Source organism: Simochromis diagramma, unplaced genomic scaffold (assembly GCF_900408965.1).
Source record: "Simochromis diagramma unplaced genomic scaffold, fSimDia1.1 OVJJ01000596.1, whole genome shotgun sequence".
Lineage (NCBI taxonomy): Eukaryota > Metazoa > Chordata > Actinopteri > Cichliformes > Cichlidae > Simochromis > Simochromis diagramma.
In genome coordinates this window covers 6,861,608-6,879,179 of record NW_024387245.1, presented here as the reverse complement: position 1 = coordinate 6,879,179, position 17,572 = coordinate 6,861,608, and the positions used below count along the sequence as shown (strand labels likewise).

Genomic DNA, 17,572 nt, shown 5'->3' with positions numbered 1-17,572 from the left:
TAATAATATGGGTTTTATAAAATATAGCTTTTCTCAAATATAGCACAAATACATCTGGAATCTACCATTAAATATCTTTAATGGTTTTCCCCAATGAGGCTTAGTATTAAGTAGCTTTATGTACATAAAGGTTTACATAAAATGTTATCCAGTACATCTCTGTTATAACAGATGATGTCATTAGTGACATTATTAATGAATCCTTTCATTTTTGTTTCGTTGTTTTCCTCTGTTGTGTTTTAAATTTCTCTCCTTTTTGTTGTTTTTGATACAGAAGCTCTTTTAATAAATTATTATTACTGTGAAAATGATATATTCTGTCAGCCTTGCCTGTATGCATTAGTACTGAGACTAAAATATACTCTATTTTCGTCTTGTGTTTCGAACATGTAAATAAAAAGTAAAATTAATGAATAGCTTTTAAAACTACACTGAAGACATTGAGGAGTGAGATGAAGTATAAACCAATAATTAATAATCAAACAAGTTTATAATAATTTACTGATGAGTAATTATACCACGTTTAATGCTATTTGATCATAATTAACCTCAACACACATACGCACATGTGATTTTTAAACTTCTTTAATGTTGTCTAGTTTATAGCTTTGCGCATGCGTACATCGATACCGGAAAGCGTCACGAGACGTCGTGCTTTACCTATCGCTATGGAGTAGTTACGACAACTATGCTAGCTGACTGCTTCTTAATGCAGTGTACGTGCGCGCGCGCGTGTGTTACCCACGTGGCTAATGAATTACGGCGGTTTCTGCGTCCTCATTGGTCCGCAGGTGATTATCGGGATTGGCTGTAAGCTACTTTTGCGGAAAGGTAAACGGAACTTTCCCCGGAGAGTCCACACTTCTGAGCGTTGTGTTCAAAACTCGGCAACAAATATGAGCTAAACGAAACTCTGAACAAAACTCAAAGCAGCCGGACTTCAGCAGACATGGTGGAGGTATTTTCCGGACGCACACTCCTGAACAAGGACGGAGAGTTTGTGGATCCTGAAGAGGCTCTGCGGAACAAGGTGGTGGGGATCTACTTCTCCGCGGGATGGTGCCCGCCGTGTCGGGACTTTACCCCAATCCTGTGTGACTTCTACACGGAGCTGGTGGAGGAGAGGGATCCTCCGGCTCAGTTTGAAATAGTTTTTGTGTCTTCTGACAAGTCAACCGATGACATGGTTGAATATTACCACGACATGCACGGAGACTGGCTCGCTCTGCCTTGGACGGATGATTACAAAAAGTGAGTTTCATAATCTAATATTTCACATTTGAACTCAACGTAACATAATCAGGTGTTTTATTTATCTTATACCTACACAGTGCAGTCTGTACAGTCTACTAGGCAGTGATCCAGCTTATGTAAAACGCTGATGCGCGTCACTGTCGAGGATTAGGTTTAAGCGACAGCAAGTCCAGAGTGTTCTCTTCAAAGTGTCCTTTATTTGTTTATTTTGATTTCCAGATCACGTGATTTGAGTTATTGGAGGGTTGCGTGACTAAATCAAAGTCAGATCTGTACACCTGTGAGTGCAAACTTTTCTCTCAAACATTTTTTCTTAAATAAAAGCAGTTATTTATTTATTACATAGCTACTTTAAAGTCGAGTATCAAGTTGTTCAGTTTCTAATCTTGGATGGAGTTGCAGCTATTCTGTTCATTTCTTTTTCTTCCCAAAGTTAAAACTGGACTATTTGAATGTTCTGTTTAACCATACCAGTAGTGTGATTTAAATATATTCAGCAAATAAAAACATCAAACATAAAAACATCCATGTGCCATTAAGTTAGCAGCATTTGAATGCTGTATCTAAGCAAAGTGAAGCTGTTTTTCTTACATTGTGTTTAGGTGTGTTGATTAATTGCAGCCAGTAATCATCTTTTATTTGTAAAATTTGAATTTGTGAGATATCTGTAGCCACAGTTGCCATCAAACTGCGTTGTTATGTGCAAGAATCTCACATGTATTCATGGAAAACTATCAAGTGTATAATAGATTCTTTACAGTGGAAGAAGTGTCTTTTTCTAATAAAGGCGCTTCTTTGTCTTTTTGTCCTCTCGCAGTGAGTTGAAGCATCGCTACAAGATCACAGCAGTGCCCAAACTGGTGATCGTGAAGGAGAACGGCGATGTGATCACGGACAAGGGCAGGAAACAGATCCGAGACCGGGGCCTGGCCTGCTTCAGGTCCTGGTTGGACGCTGCTGAGATCTTTCAGAACTTCAAGGGTTAGGAAACAAGGATGAGGAAAATAGAGGGCCTAACGAAGCTAATAAAATCTTCCTGCTTTCCATTTCAGTGTAGCCGTCTGACAGGTCGCCGGATCACCGGACAGCGTATGTTTCTGTTAGATGAAGATCTGCTTATTTTTAATTCATCTTCTGCCCATTTTCCCGTCAGAGGTCAAACACCAGTAGTTAAAAATGCAATTTCAATGAAACATTATGAGAAAGAATAATCGTATTTATATTCCAGTAATTCTTAAGAGCTGGTCTAATGATGGTTTTGCAGTTATTACTTGGGCATAAGGAGTCAGTCTTGTAGTGTAGTGGTCACATAGTTGGAATAATGACACCGTCAGTGATTAGACTGGATTCATCCAGTTCTTTTTGCCACTGGATGTGAAATCTGCCTGTAATGTAAAGGCTTGACTGCACAACCGAAACACAACGAGGGCAGCACTCTTATTTTTACTCCCAATACCTGAAATGGTAGCTGATGAAACACCTCTTTATCTATGGTAAAGAACAATTGTGAAGTAGTGGGAAAGAAACTTCTCAAATCGCAGATCTTCTATCATCCTATGCATTAACGATAAACCCTCAGGCACGTCCGATAGAGAAATTGACCATTTCATGTGACTAATTCAAGCCAGCTGCTGCCGTTAAAGTACATGTATACAGTTAATGCGCTCTTCAAACATTTAGCCAGACTTTGCCTCTGTTAAATATATATTTTGTTTCTATATTACTTACCTTTGTACATAAATGTAGTTCTATCTCAAGCTGCCTGTATATTTTTCTATTCTGTTTTTAATGAGTTGTTAAGATGGGCTATTATTAAAAATTTAATAGAAGAAAACTATTCTGTTTTAATTATGATTATTATTACTATTTTTTTTTTCAAGGTTTGATTATGTGTTGTAGTGCTGAAGAGCTGTTTGATGAACAAACAGAGCGATTCCCTTTTGCCTCATTAAACTGTGGAAAGCCCACAGGATCTGTTTCCATCGTGCTGGCACATCTACACGCATGGTCCTAATTACCTGTTTCCCTCGTGTGCGCTGACACAGCTGTTATCACTTTGTGCACGAAGCATCCAACAGACCTGCTGAATAATGATGCGTGTGCGCGGGCCATCTTCTCCAGGTCTTGTCTGCTTTTTAAAAAGAAGACAAGACCAGAAGCTCAATTCTGAGATGAATTGAGTCGAGCGTCTCTTCAAGGACCTTCGTCAAATCTCAGAGGACTGTGCAGTCCAAAAGATCTGAGTTTATTGATGCAAGTCTTCAAGGTAACATAACTCAAACTGCCACGTTAGATGGATTATTTATTGTTAAAATATATTGCAGTTTGCATCATTATTCCTCTGGGAAAAAGGATGAAGACGGTGCATTTCCACGGTGTGCCATGTGGTGTAGCTGCAACACCATTTATGAGCGTAGCGTGAAGACCGACTGTTCAGTTTCGTCTTATTAAAGGGTGTTTTCACATTTATCTGCTTATCGCGGTCAATTGATTTTTCATCCGAGTGGGAGAGATCTGAGTAATGTCTGAGTATTTATTGATTGTGTTGCGGAGTTATTAAAAAGAGAGCCACCGGCATGGGACCCTATTTAACGCTGTTCGGTCGATTTATAAGGCAGTGCGGATGAATTTTATTCATTCATATAAAATCTTTATGTCCTTTGCGTGTAAAGGCCACTCATTTCCTGGTCCTCTAATGGCAACGGAAAGTAACTTTTCTTGTAGGCTACCCGTTAAAACATTTTGCAAGTCGCCAAGGATATACATCTAATCCTAGTGTGTAATTCCTTCAAGTTCAGGGGCAAACGCTGGACTCTTCTGTTTATTAGATATCTCTAGTTTCTACTTACTTGCTCATCCAAAATTGAATAAATAACTTGTATATTAATGCAGATTGTGTTTCTAAAGTGTATCTGAGTACTTCGCCACCGCTGTGTATCAGTACTCAACAAGAGAACTACATTTTTACTCCAAAGACAACAGTTTTTGCTCCGTGCCTGTCACATGATTTGGGTCCTCAGAGAGCCCCTCGGGTCACTTGTAGATGAAGATGTGGGCTACACATTTGGACTTCTTGCTGGCCTTACAAATGAAAGGCAGTAGTGTTTCCTGCTGCTGTAACGGTGTCTTGAGTAACAAGGCTGTCTTTATGAGAGGACCTGGAGGGAGGGAGGCGGAGAGCTGGGCGGACCGGCGGACCTGCACGGAGAGAGCGCATCGGGGTCAAGTCGATCACATTAGCTGTCTGACTTCCGCTCATAACCTTCAAAATAAAACTTGTTTAAAATTTTTTATATAGTTCCCCCCCCCCCCCCCCCCAAGGTTGTTGCTAGATTTAACCTGCTGTCATTCAGATTATTCATTAATCAGTAAAGTTGTCGGATTTAAAAACCTGAGGCAAGTCAGTAAGATTAATAATTACATGATAGGGAGAAAGCTTACTGAAGAGTTATATAATAGGGCGGCCAGAAAGGTATACATGGAAACATGAATGAAAATGTAGACAAAACATTTTTTGTATTATCAGAGCTCTTGAGTTTACAAACAAAAAACTACAGTAGTGCCAGGAATATACAGATTGTTTTCCTGTTTTGAGCAATATCATGAGAAAAACAAACAATACAGCAATACGAACTCTTTTTGGTTTTCCAAACACACAGAACACAGAGAGCGACTAACAATGTCTTTCTCTCTGAATGGACGGAATAAAAATAGTAGGGGTAAAGTTAAACAAGTAGACATTGCATGTGGGGGTTAATGTACAGTGAGATTTGATAAATATTTCATAATTTCATCTTTGAAAAAATCTCCAACCTTTCACTGTTAAACTGATTTTTACATGACTTAAGGCACAAAGAAGTAAGTGGACGACATACAGAGGAGCATGATGAGACTTTTCGCAAACAGAACGCTAGTATTGTACTGCAAACAAGACAACTTGAGGGGAAGGGAATGGGGAAAGTTACCCTATGTTAAATGTAATTTCCCCAGTTGGCTGGGATACTTTTTTTTTTTTTTTTTTTTAATCACCATTCAATTAAAAAGCAGTAGTTTGGGACACAGTCTTCATTGCTTCATTGCTTTTGTTTGTTTGTTTGTTTGTTTTTTGTTAAGTTGTTGCTGGTTTCCAGTTTCCAATCATGATGGCAACAAGCCACATCATCTCTTAATTACTAGCGGATAAGTACTTTGTTTTTAACCCTTAAGTTCAGTATGTAGCCCACTGGACTGTATTAAACAAGTCGTTTTCTTGGAAATGAAAACAACAACAACAACAACATTACATTGATTTAGTGGTCATTATAATGTGTTCAAAAGTTGCAAAAATGATATCATGATTCATTTCATAAATCATGACACACTGCTCTCCCAGAAGTTTCCTTTATGGGTTAAAAGTATCAGTATCGACCAGCATCGCCAATACTGACCCTGTATTTACTTGGTATCACTTCTACTCTTAACCACGTTTCATTATCAGAAATTGTTGCTTTTAAGGATTTGTGGTTTAATTGAACAAAAATCGAATAACTAATATGAACTGGGGAGCTTTGAATAAGTGCAGGTAACTATACTATTTTCCATTTTTAGTGCTTTTATTTTTATTTCTCTTTTTAAGCTAATGTAACTGGCTTGGATGAAAAGCTTTAGCAAAGCTTGATACATAATTAGTGCATTTTATTGTGAAGGCAGCAGGCTTCTCGTGTTCCGGTGCTGTTCTCGCTGCTCCGCGGTACAAACGCTCACACCCGCTCCTGGACAACCGAAGAGTCGTCTGTGGACCGGTGGAGGGCTGCAGGACGGTTCCGCAGCACCGGGACTAAACAAACCTCCGCTCCGCTCACAGTGGACCGGACTGACGAGGTAAGTTGTCCGCATGAGAGGACGCTGATATACAGATGTAGCCTGTCGATAGCCGTACTGTAAAATAACAAAAGCCTAATATTTTAATAGGGAACATGTGCGGAGTTATTCTCACTTATTCTCTATCAGTACAAATTGTTAGTTTATATTTGGATTGTCTGTAATTACAGGGTTTAGCGATCAACTTTTTGTGCGTAATTACGCCCAACTTATCAGGTAATTTCCCCCCATAATGCGCTTTATGGAGATATCAGGAAGAGGCAAAGAAACGTGCAAAAATGTGTCCACAATTTTGAATTTAACTTGTGTTTGTTTTTGCAGCAGCGCCTTTTCTGACATTTAATTCATCCATCCCACACTAATATTTAATACCAATGCAGCACTAATCACTGACGGGGTCCAATCAGTGACTCATGTTTAAGGTCACTCCAGACCAAAACCACATAGAGGATCTGAACAAAACATCACCCACAATAATTTCAGCTGAGCAGACCCAGATAATAAAATTACATGCACTCAGTCAAAGTGTAGGCTTCTTTCTAACAGTATCCCACTGAATCTCACTCACTCTCTCTCTCTCCTGCTCTCTCTCACTCTCTCTCTCTCTCTCTCTCTCTCTCACACACACACACACACACACACACACACACACACACACACACACACACACACACACACACACATACATCCAGTACACACTGCTGGAGGTTTTTATCACAGAAAAGGCTCTAATCCTGCTTAGTGCGCTTACTAACAAGTACCTAGCACCCTGAAATATTTGGTTTGCATGCTGGCAGAGTAGATTGTTTTTTTTCCCTCAGACTTGAAGAGTGAAACTTGAGGGATTACTCAGCGTGTGAGTTTGTTTGGCAGGCAGACCGTGTGTGTGTGTGTGTGTGTGTGTGTGTGTGCTACAGGTCTGTCATGGTGTGCACTTTTTAAAAGCTGATGTGACAATAACATCAGCTTTTATGTGTTAAGTGCATGTCTGTGAATGTTTACAGTTTCGCTTTCCCATGCTGCACCATCGTGTTTCACATTTCAGATAACAGTGTCGTGCGGGGTAATTAGCCATTGACATTTCAAATGCTCTGATGTAACATCCCTGCAGCACAGTGACAAATGAGATCTGATGATATTACAGTCACCCTCGCTATGTGTCTTTTGATTCTTTCAGATGGTTCCAGTCTTGAGAAAACTATTGAGTTAAATGCAGATCGCATAAATGGCACTGATTTATCGCCCTGCGTTGGTAGGGCCGGCTGACAGTTAACAGTATAAATTATCAACAGCAGATGGTGGAGCTGGTTTGGTAGCAGTTAAAGAAACCTGTTGTAACCCCTTAAAGCCAAACCACAAGCCTTCACCTTAGCCTTGCTGCGAGGTTAGAGTTGAGAAACGTCTGATGGTAATTTCTGTTCTGCGGTGTGCTGCTTCAGGGAGAACAGGGAAGTCGTGAGTTTGCCTCATAATTGTTTAGTGTTTTTTCCCATTGCACAAGAAAAGCAACAGTGAATGCGCTGCAGGTGTTTCTGGTTGAGATGAGCAGGTGTAAAAAAAAAAAAAAAAAAATGTGGATGCGCCGGATTTCTTCATTTTCTGTCAGCTTCAATTGTTTGCCGTCTTGCCATAATCTGTTGTCATCTATTTATAACTGTCCACCTGCAACCGTCACCGTCAACAGCGGTAAGACCCGTGACACAGGGAGTGTCTCACTGTGCAAACCACGATTTATTATATTACATCGCGATTATGCAGAGGCTTACTGTGCCCTCTATGAATTGGATTGCGGTTTTCATTGTGCTTCTGTGGATGAGTTACTGCCGTCTCAGAAAGGGCAAATTAGCGGGCACTGTATATATGTGTATATAACCATCCATCCCTTTCCTTAACTGCTTATCAGATCCAGTGTTGCACTGGCTGGAGCCTCTCCCAGCTGTAATAAGGTGAGAGGCTTGCTGCTGCTGGCCGGCAGGAAAGCTGGGGGGGGGGGGGGAACAAGTGCGTCAGATATCAGTGTGTTAGTCTGTACCATTAATTCCCCTATTATAAGAGATCCAATTGCACTAATGGACATTTCACATTCATAAAAAGCAGGAAAAGGTTGAAATTTCTGACATCAGTGAAGCAGAATGTGGGAAGTAATTCGATTTTTTTTATTTTTTTTTAACTTATTATCAGAAGAGTTGCCACTCTTTATTCCCTGCTGCCATGACCCATTTTCCCCATGGGGACCATTAATGTTTAATCTGATACAATCTAACCTAACCGTGAAGAAATGGAGCACTTGAAGAGAGGGAAAGCAGGGGGCGGGGTTAGACGGTGCATGTTAACACAGACACTTGTAGTGAAGTAGAGGAGTGTAGGCTTTTTCGTTGTTTTCGTTTTTTTAAGGGCCTTCCAGATGGCACGCCGACTGGAAGGATCCGGAGAAACCGGCCCCTAATGAATGGGAGGGAGAATCACCTGAGGGGACAAGAAACATCAAAGAAAGCTTTCTCTCACCTTCCTACCCTCCAACAGGCTCTTTTAATCCCGACTTTTTCCTCTCTCTGCTTCATTTTCTCCTTGCAGCATGTATCTCATCTACTCGCTTAATAGTTCCCCTCGAGTTATCTGAGGATATAGTTGTCAAACTCACCACCCACTTTCTTTCCCCACTCGTTTTCAAATTTTATCTTAATTAATCTCTCCTCCTCTCCTTTCCTTTCCTCTCCTCTGCTGTCCTTCCCTAGAGGATGTTCCCCAATTTTCCAGTAAGATAGCCAGAGGGCAGGTTCAGACAGCACTGTGTGAAAAGAAGACATTCAGTGAGGCCAACAAGCACACAAACACATTAACATCCCTGCCCTGCACGGTAACAAGTATACCACTCGGCAGAGGCTGCAGAGCTAGGATGACGGAGAGACAGACAGTATGGAGCAGAGTTTAAGCATGCATGCTTCTGTGGTTTGTACGGTTGCTTGTAGAGATCTCAGGGGTCAGTTACTCACAGACAGTTTATGTGTATGGAAGGAAAGGGCCGAGGTAGGAGGAGAAGGTTGTTTTTAAAAAAGATTAATATTCTCTCATATGAACGTGCTTTTCAGATGAGTATATGAAATGATGGGACTTAAAGGAAGATTTAAAGAACGCAACATAATTGTATATGGTCAGTAAAAAGCATAGCAATATACTGAATTTTATGATTTATTTATTTGCATACAGTAGACAAAGCTATTGCTCCTAGCTGGCCCTGGAAGCCTGCCTGTATTGTGAGATTCCTGTTTTTTGCCTTCAATATTTAGTTTTGCTCACTGCAGCGCCAAATGTGATGGGAGGAGTGGGCACGGCTGCATCTGGGTGGGTTTACTATGAAGGGAGTTGAACACAGCCAGGCTTTCTTTGTATTAGCTGGCTCGACAAATACCAGTCAGAGATAAAAGTGGCTGCTTTGCGGGTCATGTGGCTCTTCTTCCGCACAAAGTGATTCCTATGAGTGCACCCACTCCAATCGGGGATGACGATGATAATAAAATGGTGATAAAATTCTATAAAGAACAGTAATAACACAAAATTAAAATATGACACGTTTGCAAATAAGGCGAGAAAAAAACTGTTAATTTGGAATTTAAAGCACAGAGCGGTAAACATTTTAATTAAGTTAATTTATCGCTCAGCGCCCTCTCAGTGCTGCTGTTTATTTCTGAGATGACGACTGCTCATTAGAGCCCTGAAACTTTAAACTGGATCCATTTAAACATTAATGGTTGTGTATCCTGATAACAGAGACGTTAGCTTCCCGGCACAATATAGTGAGATACATTTTATGACTTGATAGACGTGTTGTGTGTTCCGGTAGCTGCAACTCCAGCAGTGTGAAAGAAGCTTAGAAGCAGATTTTTTTTAAAAATATATACATATAAAAACATTTATACATTTTCCCAGTCACCAAATAATACAACACACACTTTGCACTAGTGTAACTTTCCAGCTCGGTTTAATTTGTGACGTTAGTAAAAGCGGCTTAACAATTTGCACATGTAAATGTACTCGCCCATTAAGGAATCGATATTGGACTCAACAAATGCTGTAAATAAAAGAATGAAATTAATGCAAAGTCTGACCATAGTTTGCTCCCTACCAGCTTATGTGTCCGCCATAAGTTACCAGTTGGTGATTTAGGTAAAAAGAGAGCCACATGACACAGGAAACTCTGACTTTAAGCTAAACCATTAATCTTGCTTCTTAGTACACCCCTCTAGGATTCACATGGTATCGTGCTTGTGACTGTTTGTGTAGGTATTTGACTGCACCCACTGAAGGATTCTGGGCATGCAACCTACACAAACTTGCTTGTGTGCAGAGAAAGAAACCAACCGGATGTAGCTCGACATGGATTATATGACGTGAAGAAATTAAATCTATGATATGTTCAAGTTGAACGCTGATTATCTGAAAAGATTATTATTTTTTTTATCATTTTATCTTGAAGACGTCAACTTGGATCCGCTCTTTGAAGCTTGGCTTTCTTTCTTATTGTGGTTTAGTAACAGTGCAAATAGATAAATGACTCACTTAAAGCACATTTGTTAATGATTAATAGCTGATTTAAAAAAAAAAAAAAAAAAAAAAGTCCACTAGGTTCACCAGTGTATGAATGTGTGTGTGAATGGGTGGATGACTGGATGTGTAAAGCGCTATACAAATACAGGCCATATACCATTTTTACAAGTAACAGTCGATCAGTCACAATCGATACAGTTATCTCCAGAGAAGTTGCCGGCTGGGTGGCAAATTTGATTGGCTGACTGGCCAAAAAAAACAAAATAAAAAACAACAAGAGCTCTGCTGGAGGACAGTTTATGCATCAGAAACTGTTCAGTAATCTAAATTTTTTTTTTATAGATTGTTTTGAGAGATATTGCCGTCTGTTAAAATAACAAACCTCAGGAAATATTGGAAAGTCTGGCGCTTGACTGTTTTTGTGTGCAGCCGGCATTCTCTGTTTTCTCAGGCTACACTGTGCTCACCTTTGTTCTAGATTGTATTATTGTTAATTTAAAAAAAACAACAACTTTGCGCACCTTTTCCCGTGCTGCAACACATATTTTGGACACTGCCCTCTAGTGACAATTAATAGCTGAAACATGTAGACAACAGTTGCGTGCAGGCTCTGTGTAGACAATCACATAGGTGTGATTGTAGAGGCAGAGCTGGACTTGACCAGAGGCTCTGCAGCCCCTCCTGATATGTCAAGTCATTACACTCAAGCTGTGACCTCTGAAGTCACAGGAAGTGGCATAATTTGCAGTTCCCTAAAGGTGAGTGGGTTATAATCTTCAGTGTTTAAATGACGGCGTGTTTGGAGCCTGTTACAAAACCAGTTTTGATATGATAAATAGGCATGAAAAAACATGCAAAGACAGAAACCCCCCAGCATTTGATTCAAACCCAGGACCTTTTTACTGCGAGGCAACAGTGGTAACGACTCCACCACTGTGCCTCCCTACGTCTAGCCCGCTTCTTTAAATTGTTTTAAGGTTTAAAATGAATGCATAACTCAGGGCGCGGCCACTTTGAATAATTCACGAGTGCCATTTTTCTTTGTTTGGGGTTTTGTTTTTGAGCTGCTTCCTATTTGCCAAAATTAGCATTCCACAGTGAAGGACAGATAAAGGAACTAAGCTAGAAAGCCAGTGCTGTCATGAGCTGAGAGCATGAAAATATGGTCACATCTACTTTCCAAACCCAACATGGCACTAGGCAAAACAGCTGGGCTTAAGATGGGAGTCCACAAACTGTGGGGTGACGTCACTTTGGCGACATCTATCTTTCTCTCATAATCATGCAATCTGTGCTGGCATTCCTTTTATATCTTCAGTCTGGCGCTGCCACCATCCCCACTGATGTCTGTGGGGGAGTATAAACAAGCACATCTTGAAAACAGCTGAATGCGAAGTAGGGTGAGTATTGAAGTCTCTTTTTCAGAGACTAAGATTTATGAACAGTTTGCTTGTTTGTTTGTTTAGTAAAATGTGGTTTTTCAGAGCGTGTTCTGGCATGAGCATGTTAAGATTTCCCCTCATGTGCACTGTGGATCTGAAAACGATCAAAACCCAAAAATGCACAAAGTAATGGAAAACAGTGGCTGCCATGAACAGGAATGAAAAAATCTACAACTTTGAAGTGCAACTATATAATAATTCAATAGGAGATGCAGATATGAGAGATAAAAAGCTTAAATGTGCAAAAGTGCTGATAAAATCCTGAACAGTATAAGTACAGTGTCTTCTGTGTGTTTCTGCTTTACAACCACCCCACCTAATTTTCCAGGCCATTGCACTCTCTTTCACACAAACACTCACACCCTTTGAAAAGATACATATACTGTGAATTCCCAGTGCATACGTTTTTATGAAAGAGCGGTCTGATGGAGACAACAAAGACAGTCCGCTCTTTAAAAATGACAGCGGGGATTAAGATGCTTCGTTTGTCGCGACGTTGCGGTCACAAGGTTGCGTCTCAAATGCCTCAGGCACTTAAAGGTTGGCCTGAAGCACAGAGAGGAGCACACAAACAGAGATATGCTGTCACCTGCGTGTGATTTCTGCTTCACCAGTGTGACTGAGACTCACAAAATGGGGCAACGAACAGAGAAGAAATTCATTCTTTCTCTTCCCCCCCTTTTTTTTCTAAGTGCAAACTCCTGCAGCTTCAGCTACTCTCTCAATACTCGTTGCTACACTTTGCTCACACGTTATCTCCTCTCTGACTTATTTTCACAAAGATGAGCACAACACTTCTAACAGGTGTCAAGAGGAAGACAATATTTTTGATGCACAGATGCGCCTATTTCAGTAGAAACACACACAGTGAAACAAACAGGCATAAATCCCCTGGGGACAGGAAACAGCAGCGGGAGGGGAGGAAGTGATTTTAGCGGCTGACCCAGATGCTGCTACTGGGAATATCTCTGGTCACCAAATACTAAATCATTCTTTTTCTCGGTCCTTACTTTCTTTTCTTTGTGACAGGCAGATTATTTTCCCGCTCTCTACTAGATGTCTCTCTGCATCTGTGTTTCTATTTCCGGCATATCTAATAATGGGGACAGCACATTTATCAGCTGCGACATCTCAAAAAGTGAAGAAATGTAATGTGTTGGTAAACAAACTAGCGTTCGTATTGCCTGTAGATGTATTTGATGCATTCTGCAAAAGAAAAGCGGGAAAAAGATTTCTCAAAAAGAGTAACTCAGTGTACTATGAGGACTGAAACAACCATCAGGAAACTGTTATCAGGTGTTGGCCCTGCCAGGCACTGACTTAAAGGTGGAGGTTGAAGAGACACGGTGGCAGAGAGAAAACACAGGAACTATTGTGGTAAACTTCACGGCAGGTTTGTTTTTTGGGCTGTTGAAATTGATTTATACTGAGAATCTGATCAGTTTATATGATTTCCTTTCTGAGAAACAGTATGTTTGGATTTACGGTAGATGCAGACATCTGTGGTTTTCAGGTCTCTGAAGGATCTCCACAACAAAGTTTTCTGCTAGCACAGACGAAAACTTTAAATCAAGTTAGAAATGTGGAGATCATAATGACTAATGATAACTAATGGCAAAGTGAAGAAGAAAGTTTTTCAGAGGACTCTGTGCAGTCCTGTCAAACTTTTAATTTATCCTTAACTGCTTTCATAGAAATTAAGAGGATGAGTAGCAGCCAAGTGCTGCTACTACTTGATTAAATGAACATCATTAGATAGACTCACACTGTATCTGTGAGTCTATCTCTGCAAAAACATTTGGTGGTTTTTTGCTGGTGTGATATTGTGACATTGTGTTAACACAATGTCACAATATCACAGTGGACCTGACCCTGCAATACTCGGAGAAACTGCAGAAAGTCCAAGAGCTGCATGCCAAACTCTGCATGCCTCAGTTAGCATGTTACATGTTTAAGTTCAGGACAGTACAATTAGAAAAAGACTGAACAAGTATGGCTTGTTTGGACGGATTACCAGAGGACAGCGTCTTTTGTCTAAAAAGAGGATCGCAGCACAGCTTAGCTTTGCAAAGCTGCAAAAGAACAAACCACAAAACCTAAGAGATCTATGCATAAACGGATATCCACAAACCTCAATGGACTGAAGCAACGCTTTAAAGAAGAGCAGGCTAAATTTCCTCCAGAGCCTTAAGAGAGACTGATAAAGTCGCACAGAAAATGATAAATGATTGCATTAAGTAAGTAAAGGTGGTTCTACTTTCTTTTTCACAGGCCTGATTAATGTCTCTCACAGATGTAGCACATGTCAGACACACTGTGAGAATAAACATTTTATGAGCATGCGTTTACTTTAGTGCTAGATGGTAACAGGAAACTATATGCCTGTAATTATTTCTCTGCGGTGTTCTTCTGTTGAGGCCACGGCTATCCCCGTGGGGAGTCAAATAACCAGGGCTGAATCAATTCATTCATTCCGGTGGGACTCGGTGGTTTGACTGCGGGGCTCTGCTCATAAATCAAAGTTACACCAGCCTTCTTTGCAGTGATGAATCTTTCTCACATACCTTTATGACTTGGAATGACCACATTGCCATAGACAACATATACTTTTGTTCTGTCAGGGGTACATTTGCAAAGGTTTCAAGAAGCTGAACCAAACTAAAATAGCGCAGGGAGAGAACAATCACCCCAGCCTTAGTCAGCTGATGGCTCAGTTGACGATAACCAAATAGAAGAACTTGACATTTCGCGAAAAGTTCTGCATGCTAACTTAATCACCTGCTGGCTGTAGCTTCATACTCTCCTCCCACCATGAGCTTGCATTTGACAATGCAAAGCAGCGCATTTGTTCCTCAGTAAAAACGGGAAATTGACCATCACAATGCCAGACCCAGGCACACGCTTTAATTCGTGTGAATGGCTTGTGATCACATTTACTGGCATTAGTTCGAGCGCAACTGTGCTACAGGAAGTCAAAATCATCTGGAAAAACCAATGTAATTATTTAGAGGAGGTTCCCTGCATGCGGCCGCAACTCTCAGCTAATGAGAAGCTTTTGTGAACGAGCCAAAATGAACTGATTAAACTGCCATTAATGTCATGCCACATGTTTTGAAGATCCATGGCTCCATATAATGATATCATGAGGACTTTTTCTGTAATTCAAAGGACGATACTCGATGTGAGGAGCCGCAGCACGCTCTCCAGCACTAACTCAGCCACTTTTCCCCGAGCGTCCTCTCCTCAAACATTCTTTTAAGTCAGCAGCGGAGGTCCTGCTGGAGAGACGCCCTGTCTGTCCTGATTCAGCCATCTGTTAGAGCACAGTCCAGTATTCACTTCTGCCATATACTAATCCTTTCATTACGCTCAGCTTCAGGCTGTCCTGTCAAAGAGCTGACTGTGTGGGGAGTCAAGAGAGACCGGGACTGATACACAGAGATACATTTACAGATACATACAGGAACACTGAAACACATTCCCACAAGAACATATATATGCATAGACACGCACACAAAACGTCTATTTATGCTCAAGACTTGCATTCAGACATCCAGATACACCATACTGCTGCTCACCTTTCCCACGCAGAAGACATAAAGTACAGAGTTATCGCTTAAACTTTACAGCTTGTTCACCACTTAGATCTACTTTGTTTCAAGTGACGTTTTTGGATTACCACAAAACACAAAGCACGTCTGGTGCTGATCATGTCAGTGGTTGTATCTGCATTTGGCTGGTAGCGGTGAATGTTTGTCTGTTGTGTAAGATCAATTTTGTGCTGACTAAATGTTCTAACATGGCTAGATCAAGTCTTTTTGGGATGACGGTTCCTTTTTTGGGACAAGTTGTTATTTTACCATCTGTGCCAGACAAAAATAATAATAATGGATTGATATAGCGCTTTTCAAGGCACCCAAAGCACTTTACAATACCACTATTCATTCACTCTCACACACTGGTAGAGGCAGCTACAGTTGTAGCCACAGCTGCCCTGGGGCAGACTGACAGAAGCGAAGCTGCCATATCGCGCCATCGGCCCCTCTGGCCAACACCAGTAGGCAAGTAGGGTAAAGTGTCTTGCCCAAGGACACAACAACCAGGGATCGAACTGGCGACCTTCCGGTTACAGATGCGATTCCCAACCCCCTGAGCCACGGTCGCCCCGAAGTCATAAGATCATCACTTTTATTACAGTTTTTCTTTCGTGACATAAATCGATGGGATATTCTAACCAAGCCCACAAAATTTGTTATAATTCATCATCCAGGACTAAAACGGTGGTCCAAACAACTAACGTTGCTATCCACAAAGCCATCCCAGTAAAAATGCTGCTCAAGAGCTTTTGTGAGTAAAGTTTAAATATAGTCCTCGAAAAAAACAACAATGCATAACCCATCATTCAGAAGCATGTCGAGGCAATAACATGAACTAATGGTTTTCTATATGGCTATCAGTCTCTCACATTGCTATAAAGGAAATTTGAACCACTTTTCTTTGCAATGTTGCTTGTTGAGTTTTGCAAGCATTCATTAAATACATTTATTTGTCTTTGAAGGGCCTGCTGCGGCACCTCAGTCCAGGTGAGGTCTGGACTTTGACTGTGTCATTGCAACACCTTGATTCTTTTCTTTTTCAGCCATTCTGTTTTAGATTTGCTGCTGTTCTTTGTCCTATTGCATGACAATTTTGTGCCAGTTGACAAATTGTCACATGGATGGCCTCACATTTGTCTCCAGAAGACTCTACAGAGTTCATGGTTGACTCAATGACTGCAAGGTGCCCAGGTCCCAAGTCTGCAATCTAAGTCAACACTCCACTGTGCAGTGCTTGACATTCGGTATGAGATGTTTGTGCCGATATGCTGTGTTTGGTTTTTGCCAAATGGTGGACAAACCAGACATCTTGTGGTTAACTTTAACATGAACATGTTAAATGAGGACTGCAGAGTCGGAGATGTAGCTTTTTGATTTTTTGCAGTTTGTCTGAGCATTGCATAATCTGAGCTTTATGCCAATAAGTTCATCAACTGCATCAACAGCACCTGGCTGATAATAACTCTCTTAATTCATATGGAGAAAGTAAGGGTGTATTTACTTTACTGTCTTTATTGCATGACTGTGGATACATAAAGAGCAATAATATGACACTACAGTCCACTTCATGTGCACATACCAATACACACACTGCAGGTACAAATAGCTGCATAGGTGTATACATATTTTCCTCTCTATTCCCTGATCTCTCTCTCACACACGCTCTCTCTCTCTCTCTCTCTCTCTCTCTCTCTCTCTCTCTCTCTCTCACTCACTCACACACACACACACACACACACACACACACACACACACACCTTAGCACATATGAACTATAACTTCTGGAGTTTTAAGCTCACACTACCTTACTTACTGCGTCATATCTTCAGTGACAACATTGTTTTCCAGGAGCTTTAGTCCTGAGGCAATGCTTGG

At 40.8% G+C, this 17,572-nt stretch overlaps 2 protein-coding genes across 2 annotated transcripts in view; both read left to right on the top strand.

Moving 5' to 3' along the window:
- The first annotated feature begins 683 nt into the window (after window positions 1-683).
- On the top strand, window positions 684-3,088 carry nxnl2 (nucleoredoxin like 2). The gene is made up of 2 exons (XM_039999997.1): window positions 684-1,251; window positions 2,072-3,088. Exons 1-2 carry the CDS (start codon window positions 950-952, stop codon window positions 2,238-2,240), a joined length of 471 nt encoding a protein of 156 aa, XP_039855931.1. The 5' UTR covers window positions 684-949; the 3' UTR covers window positions 2,241-3,088.
- Window positions 3,089-3,188: 100 nt separating this feature from the next.
- The window catches only part of csgalnact1a (chondroitin sulfate N-acetylgalactosaminyltransferase 1a), a 37,273-nt gene continuing 22,889 nt past the window's right edge, over window positions 3,189-17,572 (top strand). The window contains exons 1-2 of the mRNA XM_039999993.1: window positions 3,189-3,520; window positions 5,940-6,114. The gene's annotated coding sequence lies outside the window, so the exon portion shown is untranslated. The remainder of the gene's footprint in view (window positions 3,521-5,939; window positions 6,115-17,572) is intronic.